Source organism: Vicugna pacos, chromosome 35 (assembly GCF_048564905.1).
Source record: "Vicugna pacos chromosome 35, VicPac4, whole genome shotgun sequence".
NCBI classification, from domain to species: domain Eukaryota; kingdom Metazoa; phylum Chordata; class Mammalia; order Artiodactyla; family Camelidae; genus Vicugna; species Vicugna pacos.
The window spans coordinates 25311936-25332291 of NC_133021.1; the positions used below are offsets into that span (position 1 = coordinate 25311936).

Sequence of the window (20356 nt, forward strand, 5' to 3'; positions counted from 1 at the left end):
CCTAGAGGAAGGTCCTTGACTATTCTTAGAAACACAGAGGGAGCCAGATAGGCTGGGGAAGAATGGAGGTGCGCTTAGATGACGCTTAGGCAGGCTTGTCTCCTTGACAAAAAATGCTTTGTCAAACCTTCCTTTACATGCATTCTCCTTCCTTTTGGATGCTTCTCTCCCCCTGGCTTCGAAGCTGTCTCTTATTTGCCCAGGGCTCCATATACCTTTCTGAGATTGATCCTGTAACTTTAATATGCCCATATATAGGAATATGGCCTTCTGTATAATTCCATTAAAAATTTTATTGTCGTCTTCTTATATAAACACTAATAGAGAAAAGCTGCCAATCAGCTCCAAAGATATAATACCCTAAAGATATTATTCTGTGCAGTTCAAAGAATTGAAGGTTATATTAACATCCTAATATTTCTATGCCTACAAATTTGCAACTGTACCCAAACTATCAAAAATCTTAAAATCCAAAACAAAAGGGGAAAAAAAAACCCATGTAACTAATTTTTTTAAAACTTCTTACATTCTGTTCTGCCAATGAATAAACGAGCTGAGGAAGAATGCCGCCCTTCACAACCGCTTCTGCTAGGTCGTCATTATAATTAGCCAGTCTCCCCAGAGCCAGCACAGCAGTCTGCTGAATCGTTGGGACCACGTCCAGAAGAAGAGGCCGCAGCAAAGACATCACACCTGAGGTGAGTTATGAGAAAACAGAAATCAGCAAAATTTACATTAAAAAGCAAACATACAATTCAGTGCATATGCAGATAGGAAAATTAAGGGGAAAACATCGGTAAAAACAAACAAAACAATCATCACTAAAAACTAACGGGATATTAAGCAGCGCCTAACTGGCCAAGGCATAGAATCATACAACATGTAATTATCAGAGCAGCAGCCTAGCATGGAAGTAAGAAAGGCCTTGGAGAACGAGAGTTTAAATCCCTGGTTTGGCAGACACTAGCTGTGCGACATGACGGGGCTGTCCTTAGGAGGGCAGAGAGACGCTGTGACCACACAGCAGAAGGCCGACCGAGCGTGTGGAGCTGGCTGTGGGGAGCTGGGATCCCCCACCACAGCCTCTGACAATCCTGTTTTCAGGCCTCGGATCAGCCATTTCCTTTCAATCAAGACTTCTGTTTGTTTTTTCTGATTCCAACTGTTGGGTCTTTTCTCCGATTCCAACTGAAAACTTGGAGTCTATTACAGAAATTTTATCAGGACCTATTTCAGGGCCAGGTGAGCCAGGAGGGCCATTTGGCTAGGGTCTCACATTCATAAAGGGCTGCAAATTCAGATTTCTGACATTAACTCCAGATAAATAAATTCTTTGAGATAAGGAAGTATATCATGTTACTGGCTCTCATAATATTTATTCTAGGGTTGAATGAACACATAGTAGGAATATTATCACAACAACAATAAAAGTAGCTTATATATTATTATGTGCACGCATTGTTCTAAGGATTTGTTTTCCGTATTAATTCACTGAACTCTCATAACAAACCTATGAAGTAGGCTCTGTTCTTATGTCTGTTTTACAGATGTGAAAATGGAGGCTGAGAAAGGTTAAGGAAATTGTCACACAACTAAAATGGGGGAGCAAGGTTAGAAATTCAGACATTCTTTATTGTAATTACTAAATAAATAATGTGTCTGGGAAATTGAGTCGGTGGGGGAAAATAACTGCATTTGGGTCGTTTTATTGGGTATTCCAACTCTATAGTAACTTGGCCTTACTATAAAATATGCAAAATAGTCCACTGCTGTTTGTGCCTTGATGATGGTGTTTTAGTCTAAGATTACAAAAAAGGTAATGACAGAGTTCAAACTAGAACAAAGTGCTCCCTGACTTTCTAAACTTAATTTATAGCAGGCTATTCAACTTGATGTTATTATATCTTTTCTTTTCTTTAAAAACATACCCCAGTGACCTATAAAAGCAAATACATCTTACCAATATTCTTTTATAATGTATAATATATATATAACATTATATATATATTATATATATATATATATATATATATAGTTTATAATGTTATATCCAGAAACATGTGAAACAGAATAAAAGGAAAACATTTACAACATTTAGGATTAGACCAAAATAAGATAAATAATACTACCAAATAACATGAGCAGAGAATAATGATGGTTATCACTGAAACATTTAATGATGTGACCTCCCGTTTTTCGTAGTTCCAGGTTAGCGATCATTCTGATGTCTAAGCTGGCTTGGTCAGATCAGTCTCCGTAAGGCCACAGGTACAAGTCTGCAGCCCACGGAGGTGGGTCAACTTTGCAGGCACACAGCCCAGGCCCCAGCTCGTGTTAAACAGATCAGCATGTCCATGGACCTAAGTGTTGCTTACACTATTCGCTACACTTTTTTAAAGAGATAATTTCTGACATTTCTCATGACAAAAAGTGTAAAGCACAGATAAAGTATTAGAATGACTACTAAATATTAACACGGGTTCCTTCTAGAAGGTTGGATTTAAAATGATTTGTTGATTTCTTCTCTATAGTTGCTTTATTACTTCATTTAGGTTTTTTAATTGTGGTAAAATATACGTAACATAAAAATTAACATGTTAACCATTTTTAGTGTACAACTCAGTGGCATTAAATACATTTCCAATGGTGTGTAATCATCACTACTATCCAGGAACTGTTAAACTGCTTTCCACCGAGGCTGCATCATTTTGCGCTCCCAGCAGCAAAGCATAGGGTTTTAATTTCTCCCCCTCCTCCTCAACACTTGCTATTTTTTCAGAGTAGCCACCCCAATAGGTATGAAGTGCTATCCCTGTACGGTTTTGATGTTTATTTCCCTTGCATGAATGATGCTGAATGTGCTTATTCGTACAGCTTCTCTGTTGAAATGTCTGTTTAAGTCCTTTGCCCATTTTTTTAGTTGGGTTGGTTGTTTTTGTTGATGAATATAACTTGATATTTTTATAGTGAGTATATAACATTTTAAGTAAAACGAGTCAATACTCTAAAAGAGAAAAGCTAAATTTGTTATCATAGATTTTAAGTTTCATAATAAATATGTTAATGAGGCCAAAAAAATAAAGTACAAGTATGCTTAGAATAGTTTTAAAAGAATCACAAATATGTTTCATATTATTTTTTCCGATGATCATGATCATCAACAGCTTAATAGAGCTAATATACCACAAGTCTCCCAATGTTGGATATTTCTAGTTTGCCATTTTAGCAACAGGATATTTTACCTCCCAAAAGCTATTTCATTTGTCAATATACTCAACAGAAATTTCTACTTTATATATTTTCTCCTCCCTTTTTCTACTGTATCCAGCCTGGGAAAAACAAGGCCAGCAAAATGGCACCCAATTCCTTTCCCTCTGCTCCTGTATCAGTGTCAGAGTGGGGCTTCCATCCAGACGCGTCCGCTCTCCCACACTTGCCTCATATTCCTTCATTCAGACAGTAGCACAATAAGAAGCTTAAAACATTTAAAATCTCTGGATCTATAAAAGTAAAAGCTAAAGTTTCCATTTAAAATATGTTTGAATAAGGTCATTCTTATTGGAGAAAACGTTGCCCCAAATTTCCAGTCCTTGTATTGCCTCTTAGTGCTTCACAGTCATCAGGCCCCAGGAACATGTTTTTGTCTCTTACATGGAGGAAGCCTAGAGGCTTCGTTTTTCTAATTGCAGGTTTGTCCTAAAAATACAGAAAATGATGCCAGAGGAACTGAGGGAAGAAGGAGGGAAGGAAAGGAGGAAGGAAGGAAGGAAGGAAGAAAGGAAGGAAAAAGAGAAGCACATATAACATAAAAAGAAATTTCTCCTTACCTGCCTGTCCACTAGGAATCCATGATGATTGATCCTTGCTGAGTGAATGCATGAAAATGGAAGCCCATACATTACAATCGGAAGAGATGCTACAGTATCTGACAGACAGGGTCTCTGGGCAGCAGCTAATGACCTCACTGGGGCCTCCCCTGAAGGAGTCTGCACGTCCTATCCAATATTATAACTAATCGTAAAAATAATTCATATATTCTACTCTAATATCTACAAAACAATTCTGTCTTCTCCATATAAACTGATAAAATGGTATGAAAATGTTTCTGAAATGTAACTTGTGGGCCAGATCTTTACAGTCTTCCCCCATCCCGACTTTGAGTTTCTTTTCTATATTTCTTGTTCCAGTGCTGTATTGAAGACATTGTTTCTAATTCATCGTCATCCAGTTATGCAAAACACAAGAATAAAAACAGCCTTGTTGATCCTGCCCACAGTCATTCATTCAAAAAATAGATGAGGGTTTAGCAAGTGGCAAGAAATAGGATCATATACACAAGTAAAGGCAGCTCCTACTAATAATCTAGGGGAGGGGATTATAAAATAGCTTCAAAATGATCACAACTCTTTTAATACAACATGGGCCTAGTCACTTTAATTTTGCCTACCAACTGCATGTAAATAAATCAGGAAAGAAACATCAAGCACTTCCAAATACAAAAAAGACAACTCACTCATTCTCATATTACATTTGTATAATTTATACACATATTATCTCAGTCTGAGGAGTTCTATAAAGATATTTAATGTCTCAACTTTGTTCCGTTAAAGACAAGTACCTGCAAACTAGGTCTTTGGGTTCGTTTAACTCAAAGTAAAGATTTCTGGTTGCCCTGGTTACTGCTCATCTTTTTTTTCCCCTCTAAATTGTGGTAAAATAAACATAATGTTACACTTACCATTTTAACCGTTTTAAGTGTACAATTCAGTGGCACTAAGTACAGTCACAGTGTTGTGCAACCATCACCACTATCATTTCCAGAACTTATCATCATCCCAAACAGACAGTCTCTACCAATTAAACAGTAACTTCCCATCCCCCTGCTCTCAGCCCCTGGGAGCCCCTATTCTACTTTCTGTCTCTGTGATTTTGCCTATTTTAGACACTTCATATCAGTGGAATCACAGAGTATTTGTTCTTTTTTATCTGACTTCTTTCACTTAGCATAATGTTTTTAAGTTTCATCCGTGTTGTAGCATGTATAAAAGTTTCATTCCCTTTTAAGACTGAATAATATTCCATTGTATGTATACACCACATTGTGTTTATCTAGTCATGTGTTGATGGACATTAGGGTTGTTTCCACCTTTAGGTTACTGTGAATAAGGCTGCTGTGCACATTGGTGTACAAATATCCATTTGAGTGGAACTGCTGGACCAAATGGTAACCTGTGTTTAACTTTTTGACCAAACTGTTTTCCATGGTAGCTGCACCATTTTACATTCCCACCAGCAAAGTACAAGAATTCCAATTTCTCCACATCCTCACCAACACTTATGTTTCATTGTTGTTTTTAGTAGCCATCCTAATGGGTGTGAAGTGGTATCTATCCGAGGTTTGATTTGCATTTTTCCAAATGACTAGCGATGCTGAGCATCTTTTCATGTGCTTATTGTCCATTTGTATATCTTCTTTGGAGAAATATAATCGTTTTAAGTCTTCTGCCCATTTCTGAAGTGGATTTTTTGTTGTTGTTGGTTGTAGTTCTTTATATATTCTGAATATTAAGCTCTTATCAAATATATGCTTTGCAAATATTTTCTCCGATTCTGTCAGCTGTCTTTTCATTCTCTGACAGTATCCTTTGATGTCCCTCTTTGTTTTTTTACGCTTAAAAATGAAATGATTTCTACTATATATTTTCACTTTCCTATAATATTCAAAATTATCATAAACACAAAATATGTTAAAAATATGTTGCTGTAAATTTCACAAACCTTTAAAACTTCAAAATTCCAACAACATGTTTTATTTTAACCTGAAACTACTTTCTATATATCTATTTACTATGAAATTTGCTACTACAGTTCATTCAAGTTTTGGAAGTGATTTCTGCGTACAATTAACTGATACACAGCAAAGGGTTCACCTTTGACTGTCAGTGTTACTCAGGCATTCTGTTGGGCTCCCGTGAGAACATAAAAGAAACTTCATGCTTTAGAAATAGAAGGAATCTTGCCCTACTTGTTACATGACTGCCTATGTTGAGAGACAAATGACTGAGGTGTCTGGAGGGAGACTGGGTTCAAATCTGGACTACGCTACTTCTTGACTGTGAAGCCTCAGGGAGGTTACTTAACATCTCTGTGTCTCAGTTTCCTCGTACACAAAATGGTGACAAATTCCAAGACTACCTCAGAAAGTTACGAGAATTAAAATGAGTTAAAATTTCTAAAGGGCTAGAAAGATCAGTTGGGACAAAATAAACACCAGTAAGTATTTGACCAACAAAAGCACTGAAGGAATCAATTCCCTTTGTGGACCATGTTTTCCATCAACAATTTTATTATTATTAACACACATGACTCATTGATTCATCAATACCTTCCATTGTAATGAAGACATATTTAAGGTTGCACCGCCCCATGGATTGAGCCTTTTCTATCACATATTTTAGAATTACTAAGGAATAATTAATTCACCATTCATTTAAGAAATATCAAGAATACACAAGGTGTTATATAAGACAATTGTCTCTGACCTGAAGGAACTCATAAAGGGGTCATGAGAGATAAACAAATGCAACACATTACGACGCGTGCAACTGAGGAAGTAGAGGATGCTTGCAGACTTACAGGAGAGCATCTAACCCAGGCTGTGAGGGACAGTGGGAAGGCACGAAGGGTAACTGACATCTAAATTGAGGTCTGAGAGGGGACAGGATATAATTCAAGCAGTAGAGCGCAAGCTTAACATGCAGGAAGTCTTGGGTTCAATCCCCACTACCTCCTCTACAAATAAATAAGTAAATAACCTAGTTACTTACCCAGCACCCCCCCCCAAAAAAACCCTTAAAAATAAAAAAAAAAATAAAGAAATTGAGGTCTGAAGGCTCTCAGGCAAATTGTCTGCTGAAAAAAAATTGGAGGGAGTGAAGAGGGGCAGGATTGGAGAGGACTCCAACTGGAAAGAACTGTATACATGAAGGTCAGAACCAAAAAGAGCTAGATATGTTGACAAAACTGAGAACGCAGTTTGACTATAGTCTAAGAGATGAGAGACGAGTTTCGTATTTTGAATTTAATCTGAGCATTAATGTCAGTGCGGTGACAGATCAAATTTGCACTTTGTAAAGAAGGCTCACTCTGATTACACTGGGGAGAAAGGATGGAAAGAGAGAAGTGAGGAGGCAGGAAGACCGCTTGGGAAGCTGTAGCAGAAACCGAGGCCAGATGTGAAGACAGCCTGGAGAATAGCAATGGCCAAAGGGAAAGAGGAAAGTGAAAGGTCTAAGGAGATATTTAGCAGACAAACTGATTGTGGTGAAGAAGAGGGAGGAATCACTAATACTCCAAGTTTCTGGCTTGGACAAGTGATGCATGATTGTTGCAGACTGTTGAAGAAGTCCTGATAAATGCACATTGATCTGAAACATAAAGGGCAGGGGAGGGGGACTGATGTGGCAAGAGATAAAGCTGGAGAGGTTGGCTGGGACCAGATCAAATTTATTATAGGTCAAATTAAGATTTCTGTGGTGTTACTTTCTAAGGGAAACCATGAGGAGCATTATTGTTTGCACCACTCACTCTCAGGAAATAAATGAAAATGAAGACTTTGAATAATTCCCAGGCCTACCATGGATGGCTGGGCAGGTTGTCTACTGCACAAATCCAGGATTTGCCATTCACATGATGCAAATGGCACTGCTGAAGTTGTGCAAAGCATAGAAGGCATCTTTGATATTTATGTGGTTCTCTAGTTCGTTTTATAGGGAAAAATGCCTTACCTCCTAAATAAAATAACATTTCTAGAGCAGTGTCTCTGTTTTATACTTCTTTTCCATTTCTCAAATTACCTGGCACAGTTCTGAACACACATCTAACTCTTACTGAAACACTTGTGGTCCTGACTCTAGAAAACCACCATCCCCTTTGATTTTGCTACTACAAGCACCACCTCGTTTCCTATTACAGGGAACTCCAATTACACTTATCAGATTTACTGTGCTTTTAAATCTTTAATTTCTATCATAAGTTATTACATTTACATGTCTATAGTTTTACTGAAGCAAGTCTCATGACACTGATATAAAATATGTTCTCATCTTCCTTCACTGGTCAGTTTTTACTTTAAAATATTTTTGTCCCTTTCCTGTTTTTTTTTTTTTCCAAGTAAGAATTTCCAGGCCTTGATCTGATTTCTTTCAGCCTCTATGATTATATACCCCTGGCCACTATGCCTGCATTTGATTAAGAATTAATAAATTTTGGTATCATATATATTTGGCATGTTTTCTGTGAAACAACTTTTCACTGCCATTTTATAAAGTCAATCATGATTTTTAGATGTTATATTCCTGACAAAACACAAAGAGCTTTATCATTTATTCAAAGGGTCAGAATGAATCACAAAATGTATGGATCGTCTTTTTCACATAAAATTGAATTGCAATGGTAAAACAGTCAAGAAACTCTGATGATCAAGAATAATCTATGTCCTCCTTTTAAATTTATTCTCATTAACTATAGTATCCTCTGAATTTTGTTTGGTGATTCACTGCTAATTCAGTCATTTGTGAGCAAAGGGCTGCCACGCCTCACAGGCCATTGTTGAGAGGAAGAGGGGACAGAGACCACTGACTCTCTGGCAGCCAGCAACTCCTCTAAGAGGGAAGGAAGCATGTTATGTATGTATTTACTGACTGAACACACACTTAAAGAACATTTACCATGTGCCAGGCACATCCCTTAAAAATTTATAAGTATTAACCTATTAATGCTCATTACAATCCTATGAGGTAGATGCTATTTATAGCTCCAGAGTCTACGCCCTCCTGTTTCTGCTCCCCAATATCAATCAGCCCATTTACCAGTGAAAACTGGCCCCTGTGCCAGGTTTAGAATGTACACCACCTGTTGAATTCACGTTATTCTGCCACTAACATTCCTGTTGGTCTCTTCCATGACTGCTGTGTTAGACGGAAATCCCATTCCAGTGCAAGTGTGACTCTTGACTAGGTCACAGCCACCACTGTTGACATGTGAGCTTTTCCCTGAGTGAGTATGCAGAGCATAAAAGTAATGGGCTGTTCAATTTACATGATACTTTAGGCAAAATGATTGGAACTAACATGTTTATAATTACATAAAGAAATAAAAAATGGGCTTTCAATATATTTTCAAATGAACAGGTAAGCTCCACATATCCAGATCTTTATTTTCAGCTGAGATCTCTCTCCTGAGCTCCAGAACCCGGTATCCAAACTGCTTACCACGGGCACAGAGATCTCCCACGGCAGCCTCAATGCCGTTACAGAGTGAAACACCGTTTCTGGCTGCTGTTTGTGTCCCTTTTCCATTAATGAATGGTGCTAATTTGCCTAAATAACCAGAAGCCTTGGAGTCATTTTGAACTCCCCCCTCCTCACCTGCCCCCGCCCGCCCCCTTCTGCTGAGTCACAAGTGGTGCAGACCCCTTACCCAGCACGACTGCTGTAGCGAAATGGGCACCTGGCCTTCCCCATCCTGATTCAGCCCCCTTCAGTCTGTTCTCCACCCTGCCACGAAAATCATCTCTCTAGAACACAAAATGGACCCCATCATCCCTCTAATTAAAACTTTTCAGTAACTTCAGGATAAATCCAAACTTCAGGTGAGGGCCTTCCTAATTAGGCCTGTTTTCCTCTCCAGCCACTGACCTGCCTCTCCCCTGTCCCATTCCCCAGAAGCTCCAGCCACACCCAAACATCCGCCTTTTCTACAGAGTACCACCTTTTCTCTGGCCTCTTTGCCTTTACACTTAATGGTCCCTCTACCTGAATGCAGATTCCTCTCCCTCTGCTTCATCTAGCTAACTCCTAGGAAATTCAGCACACATAACACCTCCTCCTAGAAGCCTCCCATGACCGGTGCCCTTCATTTCTAAAGCTCGGTTCGGTACCTTTCATGTGTGCTCCATGTGTCTATACATTAGGCACTTATCAAAATGTACTTTATTTATATATCCCTCCATAAGCAAATAAGCTCCTTAAGGATGGAGTCTCTGCCTTCTGTTTTTGCATGGTCAGCATCTAAGCATGAACCTGGCACTTGGACACTCAGTATATGTGTGTTGAATGATGAATGAACAAACTGTGAAAATTAATGTGCATTTTTCTCTTTCCAGGTAAATTTTAATTAAAGTAACAAAATGGATAACATGTTTCATAGTTTTTTCTTTAACTACATGAGGTCAGGTACATAAATGTCACTGTTATCATAAATTCATAAATCTTTTAAGGAACTCAAGTGGGTCATTTAACCTATTCCCTCATCTAACCACCCCACATAAATATAATTCTATTTTAATTTAAAAGTCTTCTAGAGAGCTGCAAATTTTAAATTAGTCCTGTCTTCTGTCAGTGTGCTTTCTCTTTTGCAACACACACCTGTTACACTCGTCTACCCGGAGAAGAGTGGAACGTCTAGGAATGGAGTCAGTGCAGAGGATGAAAGGACAATTCTGAACGTCTAGGAATGGAGTCAGTGCAGAGGATGAAAGGACAATTCTAAAAGCACTGCCTGCTCCAAGAGATGTCATGGGTAATATTCGAAGAGGAAACATTTGAAAGGCATCAGTTCAAAAATCTATCTTCAGATGAAATTGTTTGTTTTATTCATATTCTACCTACTTAAAATTTTTCTGAGATAGATTAAAAGGTATGGATACAAAGAGAGTAACTGAGAGCCATGTCATGGAAAGGGTTTTTTGGTTTTTAGGGTTGTTGCTTTTTACTAGAAATGTAATTTAGGGAGAGTTGTTACAAGTGAACTCTGAACATAGCACTGAGTTTCCTGGCAGCAAAATTTAAAAAGGGAGCCACTTTATGAAATAAAAGGAAACAGGAACAATTTTTTTCCTGATGTTTTATACCTAGGCCTGGCTTGACACATGATAGTTAAGAAAGATTGGTAGAATAAATGAGTATATCTTTATATTAAAAATAATTTAACAGCAGAATGGACAATGTCTTCAGTGATAGATTTTTAAAGTTATGAAAAAAATCTGTTTTTAAATAAGCCCTGAAGAAGGGCAGGGGCATATTACGAGACTAATTCTACAAAGACATTTCTATGGAAAAATAATGTAATCTAGTCTATGTACATAATTTAATAATGATTCTCACGTGACACAGAGATAGAATATACAGAAAAGTGGATAGAGATCATTTCCTTTGGAGACACATGGACACAATATCAATATCACTTGATCTTTAATAGAACTTGGTTTATTGTAACAGCTAATTTGCAAATTGAGACAAGATTTTTACTAGAACTTGAATAAACAATAAATTTAAAAGTGAGCCACCTTCATAGTAGAAAACTTGAGGTATACAGCAAAACCAATGTTTCACTCTGGAAATTAGAGAAGGCTGACTTGTGTTCAGATGGCCATCCTGCCCATTACAAGAAAAGGCCAAATTTTTTCTCAAGGTATGACCCAGGATTTCTCCCAGGGCCAGTACATCTACTCCATAGAAACCCCGAAGGTCTGCTCCCAGTGAACAGTGAAGAAAAGCCCTTCACACAATGTATGATTAGATAAAAAACCAAAGGGAAGAGTTGAGTACACACTCACGTCAATCAACCGACGAAGACCCAGGGCTGCCCTCTTCCTCATGTTCTACCTCACGTGTTCTCAGAAAGCCTGGAGAGCAGGCAGTTATCACAGGGCACCGGGCACCCTGGGGTCTGAGGAAGCCTTCTCAGCATGCTCCCTGATAATGGTGGGACTCAGTCTAACAGCTCTCTGAAGTACTCTCTTGGTTCTCAACTGCCAGTGGATTACACACTTTCCCCGGGTGCTTTTAAAGAGCTTCTGATTTGATAAGGCTTCCCTTAGAAGCCAGAGCAAGCCAAAAGGTCTTCTAGAGCTCTGAAGCCGGCTTCAGCCCTAAATACAACTTCAACTCCCTCAAACCTCCAGGTATGTATCAACTAAAGTTGGTCCTCTGCATCCGGCCTCCACTCAACAACCCGTGATGGTCCTCAAGGAGACCTCAAAAGAACTTTGTGCACAATGACTGGATGGGCATTGGTACCCAAAGGCCTAAACAGATGACTCATTTTAACAGTTAACAGTGAGGTTTATTCGGAACTCCCAGAACATCTAGGAATAACTTACATCCTACCCATGAGGCAACATAGAAAGAGCACAAGGTCAGACAGCAAGTAAGAAACAGGTTCTAGTCCCAGTATGGCCACTAACTCACTTTGTGATGCGGGCAATTATCCACCCTTCTTTGAAAGAAGATACCCATTCTATCAACCTGAGCTGTTAATAAAAATCTCATCTTTTAAGAGATATGCAAACACTTGGAAAAACAATGACTCCTTCCTTGTTCTGCTGAATCACGTTTGGCATCTGCTCTAGGCTAAGCGTTGTGCTGGGCATGGAATTCAGTTAGTGGAGAAACTAAATCATTACAATTGTGATAAGGATGATGAAAGAGAAGTATCAGAATCAAGGCAAGATAAATCAAGAGACAGCTCACTGTGAGGGCTCAGGGAAGGTTTCCCTGAGGAATCAGGCTCCAAATAGAGTCATAAAAATGAGTAGAAACTAAGCAGGCAAAGAAATGGAGGGAAAGGTTCTAGTCAGAGGAGCAAAGGCCTCAAAAAAAAAAATTTTAATGTGAAGTGTTTGTAGGAAACAAATAACTTTTTAAAAACATTTAATCTGTGGCATTAAAATTTAACCCACATCATTTGCCATTTCCAAAACCCACTCTTACATGTTCATCTAGAGCTTGGATTCCTTTTAGTCACCCAGCTTTTCCTAAGAAAACAGTGAGATCTTAGCTCTGGCTATAGTATTTTCTACTTATGTACCAATGCTTGGATAACAAAACAGATGAATGTCCATGAAGGAACAATGATTTGCAACACAGACTAAAATTCTGAAAGATCTTGTTTTTAGGATATATTGTTAGATGCACACAAGTTCTGAATTTTTATAGTTCTCTAGAATATTTTCCACTGAAGTATATATTTTTAAAAAACCAACTCTATCCCTGTCCTTAAAAAAAGTCAGTGCTCTGAGTTAATTACATACATTCACAACTGTAATATTTCTTTTATATTGACAAAATACATCAAATTTAAATAGCATAATTGGTTAAGTTTTTTGAAGTTGCTTTACTAATCATTTTTTCAGTTCCAGTATCCTTTGGAACAGTAGTTTTTGTAAGGAAATCATGGTGCCTGTACCTCTCAGGATATGTTTTAAATACATTATAAAAGTACACTACAGGCTTTTCCTTCTCATAGTAAACTGAAGTCCTAGATCATTAATCTGAAGATTTTCACCCTGCCTCAGACACATGTAATTTAAAATCATTTTATGTCAACATATATCACTTTTTTTCTTGAATTCTGAACCAAATAAATTGCCTCAATTTGCAAATTAGCTTCATACAGATGCATATTTAAAGTATTAGGCAACCTTTTAGATTTCTACTCTTCTGAAAATGTGCATAACTACTATACTCATTTGCCATGTTTACCATTTTGCTACAGGTAACAAGTGAAATATTACAAAGTATTATTTAAAAATTTACCCTCCACTCTTCTTACATAAGTAACTGCTTCAGAACTTTATTTTATATAGCTAAGCAATTTAAAAATCATGTTCCTGGAGCTTTTATTAGCTTATTTAAAATTAAAAAAAAAACAAACCTTCTAACCAACCTAAGAGTGGCCTCGTACTCCAATATACCACAAAACACTTTTCTTATATTTTACAACAACCACCTTCAATTGCTGAAATTCTACAACTGATAGAAGTTAACAGGGTATTATCTCTATCATTGCAGTCATGTTACTAATTATTCAAAGAGTGGAAGTATCCAAATTCATTTTTAAATAGCTGCAAGATGCAATGGTTCAAACATACAGGGTTTGAGGGTGCATAAAGAGACTTTATAACAAACATTAAACTTTTTAATGTTTTCACATATCATTCTTTTGATTTATAAGGAAGAAAATCTCAATGAGAAAAGAAAAAAAAACTCTAGGTTCTGGACACACTGTATACAGTTCTTGCTAGTAACAATTTTGGACAACTCAAACTTATTTTTGTCCAAATACTCTGAAGAAGATATCTTGTAAAACTTTGTTTGCTTTATAATTACTTTGGACATATTTAATAAAGAAAATTCTCTCATTAGCACATCAAAAACACAATGGAAAAGATCAGAGATTTTAAATGAACTAAAACTCCTTTGACAATTTTTACTTTTAAGGTTCCTTTCACCTTGAATGAATTAAAAACTTCTTAACAAGTCAACTACTGATTAATCATGATGCCTATATGGAAAACTTTTTTCATATTATTTTGGACCCATGATACATATTTATTTAAACAGTTTATTAGGGGAGAAAAGTGAGAAAACAAAACAAAACCCTCCTAGGTATGTGGACAGTATGATATTAAAGTCAGGAACAAAAATGCATTGGTGTCATGCTACCAAAATGAAGTCACCTGACTGGGCAAAAAAAAAAAAAAACACAAAACAACAACAAAGCTTAATCAAAATATATAATTGATGTACACATATTGTGGCTCATTCAAATGTATTTTTAAGTCGATGGTGCATTTCAAAAAATGAACCATTTGGATGGCTAACTATTAAGACAAGTTTTCACAACAAAGCTTATAGGGATTTTTTAATTAAAAGAATAAATATATTGGAATATTCATTATCTGTCTCTATTTAAAGTTATTAAAAGGGTGCTTAAGTTGAATTTAGATAACATGAAATATGTTAAAAATAAGTTCCTCAGGGGAAAGAAAAATCTTGTAATTCCATCAAGATAATAGTCAAGTGTGTAACTTCAAAATATTAAGTTCTATTCCTTTTGTATTCCATTCCTTCATAAGCCAGACAATAAGTGGAAACAGGTGGCTATTTAAGAATGTTGTATCTAATTGTGCTGTACAGCAGAAATTGACACAACATTGTAAACTGACTATAACTCAATTAAAAAAAAAGAATGTTATACCTAAGTCACTTCTACTTTGATGATGATTTAGCCTGTTTGGATTGATTAAATTCCATAATACATTCTACACTGTACACTTATGAGAAGAGATAATTTGTCACTATTACACTAAAACATGATGTTCTGTATCTTAAGTGTTATCTGTACATCTCTGTTTCAGTATCAAATTTCTAAAAGAATGTCAATCATTTCCCCTTTTTAAAAAATCATGTTTTAGTTTAGCTGTATACACACTGTCAAGAAAATTAAACATTTGTAAATAGCAAGTGTCCATTCACAAAGGCTACTGAGTAGAGCTGAGGGGAAAAAAATCTGAAAAAATAAGTGCATTCAAAAAATGTAATATGCTTTAATAAAGTTACAATAGTGTATATGCAACACTGTGTGACCAGCACTGCTCTGGGTACTCTGAGTTGTATATATGCATGCACACAAGCACACACACATGCATAGGAAAGAAAACCAGTCCAGGTGAAACAGCTGTGGAACAAAAGATTATCAAAGTTGAAATTTTTAAAATGGAGGACAGGTTAGTGGTTGCCCAGAGTTAGGGACAAGAACAAATTGGGTGTAGTTATAAAAAGGCATCACAAGGGATCTTTGTGGTGATGAAAGTGGCATCTTGACTACAGTGGTGATGGGCACACATGGTATAAAATTGTTTTGAACTAAACACACACATACACTTAAACTGGGGAAACCCGAAAGAAACTGATGGATTTTTATCAATGTCAACATCCTGGTTGTGATACAGTTTTGAGGTCCATGAGATCTCCATATTATTTCTTACCACTGCATGTGAATCTACAATTATCTCAAAATTAACAGTTTAAAAAATGATTATAAAATTCACTTTCCCTATTCTAAATACATCCCCTACCACCACCAAAATTAAAATATGCAATGTATAAGCACCAGAACCCCTCCTAGTGACAAGAGAAATGACCACCTAGGCACAATAGTAATGCCCCTCACAGAAATCCAGATTAAACATTATGTCTAAACATTCTTGCCCTGAAAAATGTTCTTAATTTTCTTCTGATTCTGTGCTAATTTAAATGAGTTTTAATGATCACATCCTATAAACTGAAGATTTCTTGTAACACAGTAGTGATAAAATGCGACCTTCAGATAGTGGTGGAATCATTCTTTATCAGAGACAGAGACAGAGCCAAGGAGGAAACAGAGGCAGGGAGAGACGGGACCACCATTATCTTCTCTGTTTATGATAAAAGATAAGAAAAATCACACACACATACACACACACTCTTCCTTTCTCTATAGAGTCTACGTGACTTTGGACAGAGGTGGAATAATAGCACCATAAGGATTTCTCAAGGCTAGGTCTCTGCCTTCTTTGAAACTCTTGGAAAATATTTAAGCATATCTTTGCTCTTTCACTAATGCAAGACTAGAAATAACGTGTCAACCGCTCCGGAATTCCTTTGGCATGAGAAAGTCAAGTCGAAAGTGATCAAAGGCAGGGCATCCGGATAAAATGGCTCTGATTAGGGTAGATTTCACATTCACGTAAAATGATTTCCAGGCAATTCTTATGGTCTTGACTTTCAACCTTACATTTGCTTGGTTGCGATAAAGATGTAAATAAGGACGTCGGGCCCCTCTCAAGCCAATTTGGAAACTTCAGCAGCAAAGACCCGCTAAAGAGACAGAACGCTTCTACAGCCTTCGCAGTGATTTGGAGAAACTCAGGGACGCCGTCCTCCTGTCCCCATCCTGCCGCTCGCAACGGCCCAGCCGCGAGGGGAGCGAGGCGACAGGGACCCGGGGCTAAGGGTGGCCAGGGGACACCGGCGATGAGGGGCCGGGGATGCCGGGGGTAGGGGCGAGGCAGGGCCGAGGACCCCGGCCACTAGGAAAGGAGGTGCGGGGCGAGGCTGGGGCGCCAAGGGATGCGGGGCGACGGGCGGGGCGAGGCCAGGGGCACGGAGCGACGCGGCTTCGGGGTGAGGGCTCACCCGCATTCTGCAGCGTCTCAATGTTCTGGGGTCTGGTCGCCAACTCCGCTACCGTCTGGACGAACTGGGTCCGGGCTTTCTGGTACTGCTCAAACACTGCGGGAGAGACAGGCTGCAGCGCGCCGCCCGCGGCCCCGGGCCCCGCCGCCCCCCGTCGGGGCGCCCGGGCCTACCTTGCAGCACCTGCCTCTGACTCATGGCGCCCACGGCCCTCCGCCCGCCACCAGCTCGGCGGCGCCCGGCCGGCGAGTCCGCGGAGGGGGCGATCGCGGCGACCACTCGGCCTCCGACGGGAGCCGTTTCTCTCTGTGTACCCGCGTCTCCGGGGCAACCGGCCGGAACCGGAACGCGGCGGTCTCGCGGCAACCGCAGTCCCGGGAGTGACGTCACGGGGCCCCCCTCCCCGGCGCCCCGCTTGGTCCGCAGCCGCGGGGGGGACTCCGCCTGGGGGGGTCCCCGGAGGTGCGGAGCTGGCCCGGCTGCGCCGAGAGCCGTGCGCCGTCGAGTGTCACTACCCGAACCCAGACCCGCGCGGTTTCCGGACCGCGGCGGGGCCGGAGGGAGCCTCACGCGCCCGGGGAACCGGTTCAAATGCAGGGAGATGAGCAAACTGCGGCGATGCAGTCGCCTGGGCTTCGACGGTCGAGAGAAATCACACGTGTGTCATTGTGTAAATCTCATAAATTCATTTCTTGTCAGTGCAACCTCAAAGTCAAATGTTTCCCCCTTTAATCCTGCTTTTACACACCTGGCATTTCGGGTTTCAGGATTCCTGGAGGGTCAAGACAACTATGTTCATATCTTTAACTATACCGTATAGAAAGCATTTAATAAGCCTTCCTAGAGATTCAGTGAGAAAAGCAGACGAAGAAACAATCTGATAAACGTCTTGTCCTCTGACTTTCTCCAAATTACTGCTAACTTAATTGTTTCCTCACTTTTATGTGATTTTTAAACACTTTGTCTTTTAAACTTAGGCTTCACTTTGTTGCTGAAAAATGTTTCTAAAAGAGAGGGAGAATCTTTACCTGGAAAGTCCTGATTCAAATTATCTTAACCAGCTTCCCTAGCTTATTTAACTAATTCTTAACCCAGTTCCTTTTAACAAAAGTTAAGTAGTCTATTACTGATTTCCAGCTTGTCAGAAAACTGTATACCAAATGTTTCAGTGACAGGTATCAACTTTAAATGTCTCTCCACCAGAAACTACAATTTCACCAGGTGTCAAGTGAACAGCTAGTCACAGCTGCTGACGGGTAGTGCCAAGACAGGAAACCTCTTGATATCTGTTCTTTAAGAGAAGGGAGCATGCAAACTTAGCTGGTCTCATATTTGGGGTGAGTGCTATATAATAATCTTGGAAAGATCACTCTGACTTGAGCTCTCTGATGAAGTCCTGGTATTTTGTGAAGCCCCAAATAGTTGGGACTTCAGAGGGAGGAAAAAGTATATTCAGCCAGGACCCTGCTACCCCCAGAACAGGTTCATATTTTAACTCTGCAGTTCAGAAGCCATTGACACCCACAATCCCTTGACTTAACCCTGAGGCATAAAGTTTCACGGTGATCTCCACATTTCCCCAAGGAGAAAGGTCCTTTAAAATTAAAGTTTTTGTGTGTTCCAATTTAGAGATGTGTGTGGTGTGTGTGGAGGGAAACAGACTGGACAAATAATTAAAATTGCATAAACCTTCATTGTAATTTTGTTTTCAGTTCCTTGTTGCATTATGAAAAAAGAAATCCCCTTAAAACTAAAAAGTTCCATATTTGGTTTCAGTCCTTAAACAATTCAAACTCCTAAGCTACCAGAGCTGCCATTTTTAGAAGTTGTTTTTACTATTTATTTTCTGCTTTGAAAGTGTTGAGATAAAAGTTCAATAGCAAAAAAATGTCTAAACCTATAAACGTAACAGTCTACTTATGGAACACTACAAAGTTTGAAAACAAGTTCAAATGCTATATAAACTATTCTTAACTATAGAGTCTGTGTATTTGTCATTAACAGTGTCTATGGGTTGAATTGTTCCTGATAAAAATAAGGAATTCCTACTTTATAAGTGAAATTGGACATCCTAAACAAGCTAGATCTTTGCTCTTTCTTCTGGCTTTCTTTTTCAAAGTCTTTAAAATTAAATGGAGAAATTCAACATAGAATAATCATAAAACATAAATGAATTGTTAGTAATTTAAATGTAAAGAATGGAAAAATTGAAAGATTACCTTTACTGACAAGAAAGCCAATCTATATTTTCTGATCCACTTTCAAATTACTAACTTTAAAATACCATTCTGCTTTACAAAGCTAATTGTATGCCCCAAGATGACATTCACACCTCTAACAGTTAAGCAGTGAGAAAGAAAACTATTCAAAGGGATATTTCAATTTTTTTAGAAAGAGTGCTATTTAAGATTACTCTTCTTGAAGCGCTAGTGACTTTAAATACAGATATACAATGTACTTGACACATTAAACTATACATTTGATTGAGAATGAAACATATTGTCTCAGGAACTTGCAAAAATGCTTCCATGAAAGATCTGTGTGGAAGCCTTTGGCTCCTTATACAAAGCTAATTACATGTAACTTCAAAATCATTTTTGCATTTATTTTCTCTTTTTATGAAAATGAGACTCAAAAAGACAATATTATAAAGTCAGTCTAAAAATCCTGTTTTGTTTCTCTTTAAAAATCTGCTCTGGAAATTCAGAAAATCCTATTATCATGGGAATATATTCTACACACGCCTAAAATTAAATTTTACTAATTTTAACAGACTTTTTTTTAGTTTTTAGTTGAATTTTAAAAGTTAAAGCTTTATATGTGCTAATTAGATATCCACATTTTAAAAATTGCTGTTGATATGAATCAAGTGTGTGTGTGTGTACACATTCCTATTCTAAGGAATATATATATATATTCCTCATCTAAGACAAAAACATTAAATATCAATGTGTGCCAGACACTTTGCTAATAAAAGAATGCGCTTGTCTTCTAGGACAGAAAATCTAGTGGGAGACAGACATCTTAAGTAAAGTTTAATTCATTCAACAAGCATATGCTGCAGTCTGCCCTGTTCTAAGGGCTATAATTGCACTCAGCGCTATTAGTGCTTTGGGAGCAAAGAAGAGGGGCTTAGGGGAAGAGGTGAGAGTATCCAAAACATCAGTCAACTAATAAAAGATGTCTTGTTTTTAAGAAAACTTAGCTGAGTTTTATCGAGATATGAAATCTCCTTCCCTCCTCCCCCAAAGAATTAAAACATAATGGTGGTATTTAAATATGCATTCATTTGGCAACTGCATGTAATTTATGAGAATACAATAATCATTTTGCCA

General features: G+C 38.3%; 1 protein-coding gene across 2 annotated transcripts in view; it reads right to left on the bottom strand.

Annotated features, from left to right (window-relative positions):
• The window catches only part of SPAG6 (sperm associated antigen 6), a 52395-nt gene extending 35047 nt beyond the window's left edge, over window positions 1-17348 (bottom strand). Inside the window, exons 1-3 of one of the 2 annotated variants that reach the window (XM_072955073.1) lie at window positions 17195-17348; window positions 17022-17117; window positions 527-693 (exon numbers count right to left, since the gene is read on the bottom strand). In XM_072955073.1, coding sequence (XP_072811174.1) covers window positions 527-693; window positions 17022-17117; window positions 17195-17219 — 288 coding nt within the window. In that variant the 5' untranslated portion in view covers window positions 17220-17348. The remainder of the gene's footprint in view (window positions 1-526; window positions 694-17021; window positions 17118-17194) is intronic. The other variant, XM_072955074.1, reaches the window with a different exon arrangement.
• Between the last annotated feature and the right edge of the window lie 3008 nt (window positions 17349-20356).